General features: G+C 46.5%; 1 protein-coding gene across 2 annotated transcripts in view; it reads left to right on the forward strand.

Annotated features, from left to right (window-relative positions):
• Positions 1-4,347: 4,347 nt before the first annotated feature.
• The window catches only part of LOC125462213 (putative protein MSS51 homolog, mitochondrial), a 33,718-nt gene continuing 21,896 nt past the window's right edge, over positions 4,348-16,169 (forward strand). Inside the window, exons 1-5 of one of the 2 annotated variants that reach the window (XM_048551955.2) lie at positions 4,348-4,550; positions 10,659-10,844; positions 12,219-12,374; positions 13,802-13,926; positions 15,007-15,570. In XM_048551955.2, the coding sequence (XP_048407912.2) occupies positions 10,678-10,844; positions 12,219-12,374; positions 13,802-13,926; positions 15,007-15,570 (1,012 nt within the window). In that variant the 5' untranslated portion in view covers positions 4,348-4,550; positions 10,659-10,677. Of the gene's footprint in view, positions 4,551-8,476; positions 8,564-10,658; positions 10,845-12,218; positions 12,375-13,801; positions 13,927-15,006; positions 15,571-16,169 lie in introns of those variants that run through there. The other variant, XM_048551956.2, reaches the window with a different exon arrangement.

The raw sequence follows: 16,169 nt of genomic DNA on the forward strand, positions 1-16,169 counted from the left end.
AAGACCGAGCCCAGCTTCTGTGTGGGCATCCTTTCCACTTGGTATCAATAACCTGCTTTCGAATTCTACCAAGGCAGATGATGGAAAATTGTTCCAATAAAAATCTGGAATTAAGAATCTAATGATGATGGTAGAATCCATTGTCAATTGTTGGAAAAACCCATCAGGTTCACTAATGTCCTTTAGGGAAGGAAACTGCCATCCTTAGCTGGTCTGGCCTACATGTGACTCCAGACCCACAGCAATGTGGTTGACTCTTAACTGCCCTCTGGGCTGGATAATAAATGCTGGCCTGCCAGTGATGCCCTCATTCCCTGAATGAGTAAAATAATGTGGACTAATTACCAACAAGATAATATTGTTGAGCCTTCCTGAGGTGTCCCAGATGGGATATGACTAAGACAGTGCATTAAAGATGACAAGGTGTGGAGCTGGATGAACACAGCAGGCCAAGCAGCATCAGAGGAGCAGGAAAGCTGATGTTTTGGGCCTAGACCCTACTTCAGAAGACCCCTTTGGTCTGGACCCTTGGTCTGAAGAAGGGTCCAGACCTGAAATGTCAGCTTTCCTGCTCCTCTGATGCTGCTTGGCCTGCTGTGTTCATCCAGCTCTACACCTTGTTATCTCGGTTCTCCGGCATCTGCAGTTCCGCCTATCTGTGAAACAGTGTATTAAACATTGGTTAGAATTGTATCAGAGATAATGGGAACTGCAGATGCTGGAGAATCCAAGATAATAAAATGTGAGGCTGGATGAACACAGCAGGCCAAGCAGCATCTCAGGAGCACAAAAACTGACATTTCGGGCCTAGACCCTTCATCAGACAAGGGGATGGGGTGAGGGTTCTGGAATAAATAGGGAGAGAGGGGGAGGCGGACCGAAGATGGAGAGAAAAGAAGATAGGTGGAGAGAGTATAGGTGGGGAGGTAGGGAGGGGATAGGTCAGTCCAGGGAAGACGGACAGGTCAAGGAGGTGGGATGAGGTTGGTGGGTAGGAGATAGGGGTGCGGCTTGGGGTGGGAGGAAGGGATGGGTGAGAGGAAGAACAGGTTAGGGAGGCAGAGACGGGTTGGACTGGTTTTGGGATGCAGTCGGTGGAGGGGAAGAGCTGGGCTGGTTGTGTGGTGCAGTGGGGGGAGGTGACGAACTGGGCTGGTTTAGGGATGCGGTGGTGGAAGGGGAGATTTTGAAGCTGGTGAAGTCCACATTGATACAATTAGGCTGCAGGGTTCCCAAGCGGAATATGAGTTGCTGTTCCTGCAACCTTCGGGTGGCATCATTGTGGCAGTGCAGGAGGCCCATGATGGACATGTCATCTAAAGAATGGGAGGGGGAGTGGAAATGGTTTGCGACTGGAAAGTGCAGTTGTTTGTTGCGAACCGAGCGGAGGTGTTCTGCAAAGCGGTCCCCAAGCCTCCACTTGGTTTCCCCAATGTAGAGGAAGCCACACCGCGTACAGTGGATGCAGTATACCACATTGGCAGATGTGCAGGTGAACCTCTGCTTAATGTGGAATGTCATCTTGGGGCCTGGGATAGGGGTGAGGGAGGAGGTGTGGGGGCAAGAGTAGCATTTCCTGCAGTTGCAGGGGAAGGTGCCGGGTGTGGTGGGGTTGGAGGGCAGTGTGGAGCGAACAAAGGAGTCACGGAGAGAGTGGTCTCTCCGGAAAGCAGACAGGGGTGGGGATGGAAAAATGTCTTGGGTGGTGGGGTCGGATTGTAGATGGCGGAAGTGTCGGAGGATGATGCGTTGTATCCAGAGGTTGGTGGGGTGGTGTGTGAGAACGAGGGGGATCCTCTTTGGGCGGTTGTGGCGGGGGCGGGGTGTGAGGGATGTGTTGCGGGAAATACGGGAGACGCGGTCAAGGGCGTTCTCGATCACTGTGGGGGGAAAGTTGCGGTCCTTGAAGAACTTGGACATCTGAGATGTGCTGGAGTGGAATGTCTTATCGTGGGAGCAGACGCGGCGGAGGCGGAGGAATTGGGAATAGGGGATGGAATTTTTGCAGGAGGGTGGGTGGGAGGAGGTGTATTCTAGGTAGCTGTGGGAGTTGGTGGGCTTGAAATGGACATCAGTGACAAGCTGGTTGCCTGAGATGGAGACTGAGAGGTCCAGGAAGGTGAGGGATGTGCTGGACATGGCCCAGGTGAACTGAAGGTTGGGGTGGAAGGTGTTGGTGAAGTGGATGAACTGTTCAAGTTCTTCTGGGGAGCAAGAGGTGGCGCCGATACAGTCATCAATGTAACGGAGGAAGACGTGGGGTTTGGGGCCTGTGTAGGTGCGGAAGAGGGACTGTTCCACGTAACCTACAAAGAGGCAGGCATAGCTGGGGCCCATGCGGGTGCCCATGGCCACCCCCTTAGTCTGTAGGAAGTGGGAGGAGTCAAAAGAGAAGTTGTTGAGGGTGAGGACGAGTTCGGCTAGGCGGATGAGGGTGTCGGTGGAGGGGGACTGGTCGGGCCTGCGGGACAGGAAGAAGCGGAGGGCCTTGAGGCCATCTGCATGCGGAATGCAGGTGTATAGGGACTGGACGTCCATGGTGAAGATGAGGTGTTGGAGGCCAGGGAATTGGAAGTCCTGGAGGAGGTGGAGGGCGTGGGTGGTGTTTGGATGTCCTGGAGGCCGCACCTACACAGGCCCCAAACCCCACCTCTTCCTCCGGTACATTGATGACTGTATCGGCGCAACCTCTTGCTCCGCAGAGGAGCTCGAACAGTTCATCCATTTCACCAACACCTTCCACCCCAACCTTCAGTTCACCTGGGCCATCTCCAGCACATCCCTCACCTTCCTGGATCTCTCAGTCTCCATCTCAGGCAACCAGCTTGTAACTGATGTCCATTTCAAGTGCACTGACTCCCACAGCTACCTAGAATACACCTTCTCCCACCCACCCTCCTGCAAAAATTCCATCCCCTATTCCCAATTCCTCCGCCTCCGCCGCATCTGCTCCCACGATAAGATATTCCACTCCAGCACATCTCAGATGTCCAAGTTCTTCAAGGACCGCAACTTTCCCCCCACAATGATCGAGAACGCCCTTGACCGCGTCTCCCGTATTTCCCGCAACACATCCCTCACACCCCGCCCCCGCCACAACCGCCCAAAGAGGATCCCCCTCGTTCTCACACACCACCCCACCAACCTCCGGATACAACGCATCATCCTCCGACACTTCCGCCATCTACAATCCGACCCCACCACCCAAGACAATTTTCCATCCCCACCCCTGTATGCTTTCCGGAGAGACCACGCTCTCCATGACTCCCTTGTTCGCTCCACACTGCCCTCCAACCCCACCACACCCGGCACCTTCCCCGCAACCGCAGGAAATGCTACACTTGCCCCCACACCTCCTCCCTCACCCCTATCCCAGGCCCCAAGATGACATTCCACATTAAGCAGAGTTTCACCTGCACATCTGCCAATGTGGTATACTGCATCCACTGTACCCGGTGTGGCTTCCTCGACATTGGGGAAACCAAGCAGAGGCTTGGAGACCGCTTTGCAGAACACCTCCACTCGGTTCGCAACAAACAACTGCACCTCCCAGTCGCAAACCATTTCCACTCCCCCTCCCATTCTTTAGATGACATGTCCATCACGGGCCTCCTGCACTGCCACAATGATGCCACCCGAAGGTTGCAGGAACAGCAACTCATATTCCGCGTGGGAACCCTGCAGCCTAATGGTATCAATGTGGACTTCACCAGCTTCAAAATCTCCCCTTCCCCCACTGCATCCCTAAACCAGCCCAGTTCGTCACCTCCCCCCACTGCACCACACAACCAGCCCAGCTCTTCCCCTCCACCCACTGCATCCCAAAACCAGTCCAACCTGTCTCTGCCTCCCTAACCTGTTCTTCCTCTCACCCATCCCTTCCTCCCACCCCAAGCCGCACCCCCAGCTACCTACTAACCTCATCCCACCTCCTTGACCTGTCTTCCCTAGACTGACCTATCCCCTCCCTACTTCCCCACCTATACGCTCCTTTCCACCTATCTTCATTTCTCTCCATCTTATGTCCGCCTCCCCCACTCTCCCTATTTATTCCAAAACCCTCACCCCATCCCCCTCTCTGATGAAGGGTCTAGGCCCGAAACGTCAGCTTTTGTGCTCCTGAGATGCTGCTGGGCCTGCTGTGTTCATCCAGCCTCACATTTTATTATATTAAACATTGGTTTATGTCTCATGTACGTTTCCCCCCTTCCTTGTTTTTTTTTTGCTTTATTTTATGTTTGGGGACGACCTGAGCACGATTCAGGGATGTGTTTACTTTTCACAGTGGGTTTTAAATGTTCAAGTTGCAGGCACCGCCTCTCTCAGTCATTCGGGGACAGCGTTGTGATTTAGCACTGAAACACATAGGGGTTGTGCAGAGAACCGTGTACTCTTCCCACGCATCAGCATTGGTGGAACTGAACTGGGGTGGAGTCCTGGTGTATTTTGGGGGCATATACCTGCAAAGACGCTGTACTTGCTGAAGCTTTCCATCTGGACTTGCCGCTCGGCGCTGAGGACGACAGCGAGGAACCCATTCACTGAGAACCGTAAGCGACTGATTTTCCTACAAGTCTCTGGGTGGAATAATCCCCCATTCTCTGCTTTGTAGCCAACCGCCTCCTTACTCACAGTGACCCAGAAATTTACTTCCCAGAAACGGTAGCAACTTCGTACCTTTGAATTCAATTGCTCAGTCCCAGTTTTGTTTTGAGAAATAATAGGAAAACAATGTTACCAGGTAACCCACTTTATTTATAAACTCGGAGGCGTTTTTCTTGTAGAATTCACTTATCAATTTCAAAATATTGCAGGCAAAGGAATCTGCCCTAATTGATACGTTGATAGGCAAAAATATTGTTGCAAAGGTGTGTGTCTCAGCGTTTGCTGGTATATGGAACTGTGAAGTATTTTTGCATAAAAAATAAATTATATTTTCATCACAACATGTTACTAACTCGCCTGAGAGTGCTCTGCGTGGCAAGGACCAAGAATGCAGGCTCTCCCCCTGCCCCTGACTTAGCACCGTCAGAGTGCTGATCCCTATAATACGCTGTTGACAGCTTTCAAATATAGAGACATGGAGTTCCGGACGGAATTGCTCTGTTCGGTAGCATGTAGCGACCTGCTTTACTGAACTTTAAGGGAAAAGTGCATTTATTCCCGCCGCCCACGGGGAGCGGAAAGGAAACTTGTGCAAACCCTTTTTTTTGTTGCTGCTGTTTCTGGAAATGTCAACACAAGTCAGCAGAAATCTTGCTGGAAAACAGAAATTTGCTGGAGAAACTCGGCAGCATTTGTGTAGAGAAAGCAGGGCTACGTTTCCGGTCTAGTGACCCTTAATAGTTTCTGCTGAATTTTACTGTTTTAGTTTCAGATTTACAGCATTCACATTTTGATCTCAACATTCCCAGTCCCTCCCTCCCTGATGATCCCAATCCCTCCATCCCTGATAGTCCGAATCCCACCCTCTTCCCAAACTGGCCCTCTGTCCCTGAAGGTTTCAATCCCTCCCTCTCCCCCAATGTTCCCAATCCCTCCCTCTCCCCGATGCTCCCAATCCTTCCCTCTCACTGATATTCCCAATTCTCCCGTCCCTAATGTTCCAATCCCTCCCTCTGTTCCCGAAGTTCCCAATCTCTCTATCCCAATGTTCCAAATCCTTCCCTTCCCAATCCACCCCTTTCCCCACTGTTCCCATATTCTCTATCTCCCTAATGTACCGAATCCCTCGCTGCCCAATGTTTCCAATCCCACCTTCTCCCTCATGTTCACACTCCCTCCTTCTGTCCCGGATGTTCTGAATCACTCCGTCCCTAATCCCTCCTTCTCTGTTTTTCCAAACCCTCCTTCTTCATAATGTTTCCAATCTTCCAACCTTCTGTCCTCGATGTTTCCAATCCCACCCTGCGCAATGTTCCCAATACCTCCCTCTCACCGATGTTCCCAGTCCCTCCCTCCCAATGTTCCTAATCCTTCCATCCCTGATGCTTCCAGTCCCTTCATCTCCAATGTTTCCCATCCTTCTCTCCACCCCAATGTCCTCAATCCCTCCCCCTCATTATTATTCCCAATTCCTCTCTCCATCCCCAATGTTCTCAATCTCACTGTCTCCTCAGTATTCCCAATCCCTCCCTCCCCTAGGTTCTCAATCCCTCCCTCTCCCTGATGTTCCCAGTCCCTCCTTCTCCTCAATGTTCCCAACCCTTCCATCCCTGATGATCCCAATCCCTCCATCTCCCTAATGTTCCCTGTCTAACCCTCTCCCTGATGTTCCCAATCCTTCCGTCCCTGATGCTCCCAATCCCTCCATCCCCAATGTTCCCAATCCTTCCTTCCCTAATGTTCCCAATCCTTCTGTCCCTGATGCTCCTAATCACTGCAATCCCGATGTTCCCAATCCCTTCCTCTTTCTCTGATGTTTCCAATCGCTCCCTCCATCCCCGGTGTTCCCAATCCCTTCCTCCCCCCAATGTTCTCAGTCCCTCAGTTGCACTGCCCCCTTAATCCTTCAATTCCAATTGCCAAAATTCTTTGATGTGAGTGAACAAAAGCCTTTAAAACAATTGATATGGCAGATGTTACATTTTATGTGTATCTGGCCCATCACATTAGCTGCTTCGACAATCAGATGTTGGTGAGTCAGAGATAAACCAAGACGCAGATGCTGAGTGCCTGTATTTCTAGAACTTCCTTTTTAAAGAAATGACAACACCAATGAGCCACCCATTCTTAATGCTGAATGAATGTGTACAATGTCGGATGCTGCCGAAATTCTCAGTGTAGGGTCTGTGGATCAACTGTGTTCAATACAGGAACAAAGGGCTGGAACAGAAGATGGTACTCTGTAACAAATCTGGGATCACTCAGTTTTGAACAGTCTCCAGGCCTCAGCATCAACATGACTTCACTGCATTGACAAAAAACATGGAGCGCCTGCCAAATATTACTGAATCAGGAAAATATTTACCGGCATCAAATACAGTCCAATATCTCAAAGTATGGTTGGAATAGTGTTATCTTACTGGCATGTAAATATTTTCCATCAATTGTTATTTAGGTCAGTACCAGAATGCCAAGATCATAATGTTTGACCAGTTGTATCTCAGAGGGTAGAACTGTAGTCTCTGAGCCAGGTTATGGATTCAAGTCCAGAGATTCAAGGCACAAAATTTAGGCTGACATATTCGCATGCAGTTTTGAGGGAGCGCTGCACTGTTGGAGGGGTATATTTCAAGTGAGATATTGAATTGTCTGCCCCTCAGGTGGGTGTAAAACTTTCCATGGCACTATGCCAGTGAATAGCAAAGGGTTCTCTGTCATTGACCTGGCCAATATTTGCCCTTTCCCCGACCGTGTTAAAATATTTATCTGGTCATTTATTTTGTTGCTGTTTGTGGAAGCTTGTTATGCATTAATTGGCAGTGTGCTCCCTACATTACGCTGTCTACACTTCAAAGTGTTGGCTGTGAGACACTTGGGGATATTTTGAGGCCATGAAAGCCATTGGAGAAATATATTGCTTTCCCTCTATCAGTGAAGTCTCTTTTGATCACGCTTGGAGGGATGTACTGATTCCTTTCTAGTCCCACTCCTGCACTGGTCATAACAAGTTTTACTTTTAACCTTTGTTGTGACATGGCTACTTCTAGCTTCTATCCAATCGAGTACTAGCAACATTTCAGTCTTTAGTCACCAAAGAATAATTAGCTTATTACAAATAAAACCAAAACAAATGTGCAAAGATTATTGACAAAAGAAGTTTCAGACTGTGCAAAGTTAGATATGACCTATATTCTAATATCCTGAATGTAACATGAGGGAAATACAAGTAACAGGTTGAACATCTGAGATACTGGGAACTGCTGATGCTGGAGAATCCAAGATAATAAAGTGTGAAGCTGGATGAACACAGCAGGCCCAGCAGCATCTCAGGAGCACAAAAGCTGACGTTTCAGGCCCAGACCCTTCATCAGAGAGGGCAGGTCTAGGCCCGAAACATCAGCTTTTGTGCTCCTGAGATGCTGCTTGGCCTGCTGTGTTCATCCAGCTTCACACTTTATTAACAGGTTGAACATCCCACAGGATGCATTAAATAGTGATATTAAATCCATGTGGCTGCTCACTGTGTTATGTGGGCAAGCCAGCTCCTGAAGCTGTCTGATCATTGCTCATGGTCATTGCTATGACCGTTCTCTTGAGTGAAGGGATATACAGAGCTGCCTTAGTCTCGTGTAACAGAAGGAAACCACTTTCCGCTCTGACTAAAAGACTCCCTTGTAGTTAACAAGGTGTAGCCTATTGCATGGTACAGGTTACAGTGATAATAGAGACATTGTTGCAGAGCATTTAAGGAGGACCAGAGGTTACATCTCCTTGTTTATCCAGGCCAGTCTGCTAACAAGTCCACATGATGTCATCATAGTGGATGATGCTCCTCACCCTCCATTGTATCAACCCTTTCAGACCCATATACAATACCACTCCGATGAACCGAAATGTGGTGAATAGGTGATCTATAGAGGATCAGTCACAATGTACCCAACGGCTGCAACAACAGAAGGTGAGATTTCGACTGCAACAGTCTAACCTCCTTATTTCCCAAAACTTTGCCACTATCTGCTCGCCACAAGCATTTTTCTTAAAAAAATATTGTTTGTGGAACACAAGTTACTGGCCAGGTGGCATTTCATTACCTACCCCTAGTTGCCCAGAGAGCAGTTGAGATTCAACCACATTGCTGTGGGTCTGGAGTCATATGTTGGCCAGACCAGGTAAGGATGGCAGTTTCCTTCCCTAAAGGATTACATTAGTGATCCAGATAGTTTCATGGTCATCATTAGACTCTAAATTCCAGGTTTTTATTAAGTTCAATTCCACCATCTGCCACGGTAAGATCCAGGCCCGTAGACCATTACCTGGGTCTCTGGGTTAATAGTCTAGCTATAATACCATTCGGCCATCACCTCCCATCAGATATGAGTGTACATAGGTATCGTATTACTTATTTACTTGGTGAAGCTGTTCAGGGAAATGGAACCGAAGATGTAGTTGGGAGGTAAGATGCAGATCAGGAATAAGCTGCTTGAATGATGAGGGCAGGTTTGAGGGCTATCATGACTCAGTTGGTGGCACTTTATTCTCTGAGTAATAAGGTTCAAGTCCCAGTTCAGGACTTGCAATGCCTTTTCTGGACATTACAGATTTGAGATCCCAAGTCTGAGAACTGCAAACATAGTAAAGATCACCCTAACTTCAGTTAACCATTGAAAATCTTTATTACTTTATTTTGCCTGCAAAATATTCAATAGGTTTTTTTTGTCAAGACCTAAAACATACAGAAATAGGAATTTATCCCTAATTAGGAATGCGTTGATGGTTGAGCTTCAGTGATTGACCAGATCTTTTCTGCATCTTGCCTGAAATAGCCAAATTGAAAAGTGACTGAGCTGATACAGACACAATTAACATCTGCAAAGCTGGAGCTGGTTCCTCGCTTTCTAATGGTCTTTGGCACAGCTTGGTTCAGATGGCCTAGTGAGCAATTGACAGGAGTGCAATCAGCTGGGGGGAATGTAACCCTGCATTACTTAACCAATATTGAACTAAAACGTTCATCACTTATTTTACAGGAAAAGCAAGCATGGCTGTGAATTTGAATTCAGTGGCTGTCCAGGAAAATCCTGTTGCAGTTCACACTGAGTTCTGGGAGGAATCATGGAATGTTCTAACTGAAAAGGATCAAACCTCTCTCTCTTTGGTTGCCAAAAAAATGTTTGTCAGTAAAGCCAGTGTTAAAGGAAAATGGACAAACTTCTTTCAGCCAACTGTGGAATCAAATATCTCTAAATAACTGCTCAAGGATCAAAGTCAACATTGCTGGAACCATCCACTTTAATAAGCACAGCACCTAACAATCTATTTACTACAGACAAGCTAAAGACTGACTCGCATATTCATTTTTAATTTTTACTTTTTGGGCTCACCCTGGATTGCGAATCTGTGTGCTCACATTTTATTATTTTTTTCTTGTCTTTTAGCAGCAAAACTGTGGGATATCCCAAAGCTTATTCTGAGTCCTTTTTACTGAACCTCCTTTGCCTTGGTTCTGCAAAGACTCGAATTTAATCTGTGAAGTATTATTTTTCTAAACGTTTCTCACTGATCAGCAGCTTTTAGATTGTTTCCGATCAGTCTTGGTACATTTGACATCTCAAAGGACTAAGTGGGTCAAACCTTAACATTTATGAATGAATGTTTATACAGCATCATAGTTTGAAATCTCAACAATGCAAATTGTCTTTGAATCCAGATTTACAGGCCCCCGCACAAAAATCAAGGCTGTAGACTAGTGCAGTACTGAGGGAGTGCTTCACGGTCAGAGGTCCTGTCTTTCTGAGTAAAATGCTAATTTCAGGAGGAACTGGGGATGTCGTTCCTTTGGTGAACGCGTAGAACTGAATCAAGAAGAGACAAAGTTCGAAGACAAATTCATGGTAACATTTACATGATATCTTTAAGGTTGTTAAACATTCCAATGCACAGGAGCAATTGTCATGCAAAACTTGATACAAAGTAGACATTAGGAGAGGTGACCAAAGGTTTGGCGAAAGAAATATATTTAATTCTGTTAATTATAGTCTGTGTGTTTTTCTCAGGCTCACTAAGACTGGCACCATGTCACGACCTAAAGCCAAAAAATCTCCACGGAAGAAGGCTGATGCTCCAAGTGCCATAGGTGTTTACACGGACTCACTCGGGTTCGTTTCTATGGATTACAATGTCCCAGGCCTTTCCAAAGTTATTCTTTCAAAATTGAATATGGAAAGTTATGATGATTACAGGTGAACATTCCCTCCTTTAACTTTTACTTTTGGTAAAGCATAACCTAGTTGATTTTGAAAAAAAGTATACTTTTCTCATAAGAAATAACTTTCCCTTGACTATTCTTTCCCTTGAAATACTGCGGTAGATTTGTTTCAGATACACTTTCAATTTACTCAACGTAATTCTGATTTCCATCTTAATCGTGTTCCTCCCCTATGGCACTTCAGTCATTGTATTTAATTCACTGATTCGTTTTAGATTTTGTATATCTGATTTACCTCTGGGCAATGCAGAGATTGCACTCGTTCTCAGCCTACAACACGGTAATTAATAGTGCTATAAAATATCTCAGCAATTACAGGACTTCTACATGTCTGGATAGAACTCTAGCTCTCAGGTCTTTCCCTGGAAGCTGCTGTTTAAATGAGTCAATCAAGCGCAGGCAACATAGATCAGTCAACAGACTAAAATAATCAGACACAGATCCAGTAAAACTATAGAACCACAGAATCCCTACAGTGTGGAAACAGGCCCTTTGGCCCAACAAGTCCACGCCAACCCACAGAGCATCCCACCCAGACACATTCTCTGATAGCCCACCTACACATTCCTGAACACTATGGGCAATTTAGCACGGCCAATCCACCTAATCAGCATATCTTTGGACTGTGGGAGGAAACCGGAGCACCCGGAGGAAACCCACGCAGACACGGGGAGGGGGGAATGTGCAAACTCCACACAGATAGTCATGTAACGGTGGAATTGAATCCAGATCCCTGGCACTGTGCAGCAGCAGTGCTAACCACTGATCCACCATGCCACCCAAATGATAGACAAATTTCAGACTTCAGTTGTTCGGGTCTTAAGAGTGCCTATTGATTTTGTTACTAGGAAAGTTAAGGGTGTGCCCTGGCAATAAACCACTTTTCAGGTCTCCTCCCAATCAGACAATACAGATTGCAATTTCCAGCTAAGACTCCTTCAGCAGCATCACCTTCCAAAACCAAAACCATCTAGAAGCAGATGGACAGCAGATACAGGGGAGCACCACCATCTTCAAGGTCCCCCTAAGCCTCGTACCATCTGACTTGTAAATATTTTTCTGTTCCTTCGCTGTTACTGCGTCAAAATCCAGGAACTCTCCCTCACAGCACTGTGAGTGTATCTACACCATACAGCTGCAGCATTTCAAGTGAGTAAGGAAGATTACCAGGTATTACAGCCACTGTTTATCCAACAAGCACAAATATAAGTTATAATTTAGTTTTGGCAATCTTGTGTTGTAGAAAACTATGTGTTTACAATTCCAGGAGCTGAGTTTCGGATTGCTGTTGTGATGTGGACGGTGGGAGGTTTTGATTTTAAATGTTATTGACATGCTGTTGGTACAGAGCAGCGTTGGAGGGAAGGAAATGTGCTTCGGATTTTGGAATCCGTACTTACCAGGAGATGTTTCAGAAGATGGAAGACACGTTTAAATTCTGCGCAGAGTGCAAGAAGCTTCCGGAAGGTCTGGCAGATCCCAGGGCTTTGCGACGCTGCAAAAGGTAAGTGACAGCAAATTAGTGAGAGAGAAATCCTGTCTCAGGCCCTTCTGTGTGAATCCAGTTTGTGGACTCTGTCCCAAGAACAGTCCCTTTCCAATCTCAGAGAGACACTAACCCAGAGACACTGCCCTTGAAATCGGAAACAGCTGGTGGCTGATGTACAGCAGTTAAAGCCCAATCAGAGAATGAAACAATTTTTTGGAAAGAGAGGAGTGGGTATGATATAAACGTCTAAATGGTCAGAAGAAGGGGAAGGTGATGACCTAGTGCTAATATTGCTAGACAGTTAACCCAGAGACCCAGGTAATGTCCTGGGAATTAGTTTTGAACCCTCTCGTGGCACACGGAGGAATTTGAATTCAATTAAACAATCTGGAATTATGAGTCTGATGTTGACCATGAGGCCGTTGCCAATTGTCAGAAAAACCCCATCTGGTTCAATAATGCCATTTAGGGAAGGAAATTTGCCATCCTTACCTGGTCTGGCCTACATGTAACTCCAGGCACCTACCAATGTGGTTGACTCTTAACTGCGGTCTAGGAAATTAGGGATGGGTAATAAATGATATTCGAACCAGCAATGCCCACACTCTGTAAATGGATAAAAACTCATTTATATTCAAGTAATATTACGTGGACTGACTCAGATTTACTTCTCTCTCATTGCCCAATGGTAATATGGATAGTGGTAATATAGTAATAAAGGATATTCTATTCTATGTGAATCATAACAAGATATCTAAAAGAAGACTATTGACTCTGAATTTTTGTGTTTGCACGACAGAGCAATCTGTTACCATTTAGAGCCTGAAATTCCAAGGGGGAGCTCCCTTCACCTGAATTAACAGAATCCCAGGGAAGTGGTATAAAAGATACAATGACGACCTGGTGGGTGCTGAGTTCCCGTCACACCGCAGGCTATGACAGCCATGGAGATGTGTCCTAACATGTCTAAACAGGTCGAATTTGGAAAGTGAAATGACAGGATATAAAAGCAGAAACTGCTGAGTGCTCTTAACAGGTGTGGCAGTATCTGTGGAAGGGAGAAACAATATAAATGATGACCTATTGTAATTCATTTTTATTGCTTTGGCTGGACAATGAAACCACTTCCTTAAAATAACCATCTCCCATTTACTTGCGAGAGAAGGCACCCACATCAGCATTGGGCGCCGTTCTGCCATCCACCAGTACACTGTTGGTGCCCATGCCAATATGCACCTCTCAGGGGAAGGGAACGGCAGGCTGGAAAATCCTTTGGAAAGATCCGGAGGTGTGCAAATGAAATAAATTTCCAAAGGGGCAGTGGAAGTCCATTCTTTCAAAGGAATATTGCACCAAGTAGTTCGTTTATTGCAAGAGCACGAAGCCTTAGAATTTGGCAAAGTCGAGGGGTAGTTTCCAATGATGCCCGTTTGGAATTGCAGATGTCAGAATGTTTATTACTGTGGGACAGATTGTCAACGAGCAAGCTGGCCTGTGCACAAGAAGTTATGCAAGAAATTAAAGTGGGCGGCGATCGACCGGCTGGTCGAGTGGCTCGTGTTCACAGGTATTGGGAATTCAGTTTTAGCATGGTCTGAATGTTGTTGGCACCAACACTAATCCTTTTCAACACACCAACCAGTCTGTGAATGCGGGTTTGATGTCTGCCTACACTTCAATGCTAGGTAGAACTTTCTGAACCACTTGGCTCAGAAAATTCTAGAACATGAGCAATAGAACCCAGAGGGAAGATTAGGAGATGTTTGTTTTTGCATGATAAGTGAATTGCTCCCGGCTAGACTGCATTGTTTGAAACTGTGCTGGAAGCCGATTTTGTTAGTAACTTTCAAAAGGGCTATTGGACAATTGAAAAGAAACATTTTGGGTTGAGGGCAGGAGGGAACCATTCAGGTCATTGGAAGAGTAGCAGAGGTTTAAGATTGGTTGCCTGCCCTGTTGGGAGAAGATGGATTTGAGAGACTGGGAGAGCAAATCATTTATCTTTTGGAAAAAAGTGGTCCCAACAATAACAATTTCCTTATTTGAAATGGCCCAGCTCCTCTTCCTCTTCTACTCTCAGCTCCCATTACCACAACACAGTGTGGAGCTGGAGGAACACAGCAGGCCAGGCAGCATCAGAGGAGCAAGAAAGCTGACGTTTCAGGTCAGGACCTTTCTTCTTTCCTGCTCCTCTGATGCTGTCAGGCCTGCTGTGGTCCTCCAGCTCCACACTGTGTTATCTCAGACTCCAGCATCGGCAGTTCTAACTATCTCATTATCACTTATTCAGTTTATCTTCTGTCCTGACCTACTATCAATAATCCGCTCATCGGCTTACCCTTTTCATCATTCCCTCTCTCACTGGGTTCTGTCTCTGCCTATCTACTAACCTCCTCCCTTCACCCCCTACTCTACCTCCAGCATAAATACCCAGTTTTTCCTCGCTGCTAACAGTTCTGATCTGAAAAGTTAACACTACTTTCTCTCCACAGATGCTGCTAGACCTACTGAGTTTCACCAGCAACCTCTGTTTTCCACTTTACCAGTATTTGCTAAAACCCTGATGGATCTCCCCACCTCTGGTTGTTGAGGTCTTTAATGTTGAAGTCAGGTGATTACACATTGTTCAATGTTATTTACTGCCCAGGTGACATTCCCTTTCCAAGTCTAAACTGGACCCAGGCTGTGTCGGAGGTGAAAGGTTGGGATGCATGGTTCTTAATGCAAGAAGACCTGGATACCAAATTGAGCACCATTCTGAACTGTAAGTACATGAAGATATTGTGGGAAAATGCCGGGAGGCCACAGCCTGAAGATGAGGAGCTATTAGAATCCATCAAACGGGTGACCACTGACTTCCAGGCAAGGCCAGTTACAATTGGACTAGCTCTGCACCGTTTTGGCATTAACCCCTGTGAGAAGCCCATCACCATTCACGTTGTTGGTGCCTCTCACACTGAGACCCTTAATGCCAGATGTACGGATTATGACGAGTTGGCACATATGTTTCCAGACAACGATGGGATCGAGGTGGTCATGATTGGCCCTGAGGTAGTGGCAGGACCGACTCTCCGGCCCCCCTTGGAGTCCTACGCTGGCAGGAGGCGGGTGTATCTGAGCGGCTGGAAGGGACTGTACCACATGTATTGGGAGACAGTGATAGAGCCAGGACGTGCTTCTCGGCCTAGTCTGGTGGTGGGATTTCATCCAGGTGAGCCGCTGGTTTAATCCCAACAAAATTAACCAACCATTAAAGGGACAGTGTCAACTTAAAGAAAATCCTTTTGCCTAATTTTTCTCCCTTTACCAGCACAGATCCTCTAACGTATGCTAACACATCTCTATGGGACTGAGAGTCATAGGGATCTGTAGTGCTGAAAAAAAGGTCCTTCAGCTCATCAAGTCTGTGCCAATCAACCACCTAGCAATTCTCTTCCGTTTTCCAGCTCTTGGACAATAGTTCTGTTTGCCTGATTGCACCTTCACATCTAAACACTTCTTAAATGTTATCAGGGTTTCTACCCCTCCCAGGCAATGAATTCCAGATTCCTACCACCGTCTGGATAAAAAATATCTCATCACATCTCCTCTAAACCCACTGAGCCTTACCTTAAATCTGTGGCCCCTGGCCATTGATCCCTCCACCATTGGCTTTCCGTTTACCCTCTCTGTGCCCCTCAAAATTTTTATGCATCTCAAATCATGTTTCTCCCTCTGCCCATCAGTATCCTATGCTCCAAGGAAAATAACCCCAGTCTATCCAAGATAACAAGGTGTAGAGCTGGATGAACACAGCAGGCCAAACAGCTT

This window comes from Stegostoma tigrinum, chromosome 23 (genome assembly GCF_030684315.1).
Source record: "Stegostoma tigrinum isolate sSteTig4 chromosome 23, sSteTig4.hap1, whole genome shotgun sequence".
NCBI classification, from domain to species: Eukaryota; Metazoa; Chordata; class Chondrichthyes; order Orectolobiformes; family Stegostomatidae; genus Stegostoma; species Stegostoma tigrinum.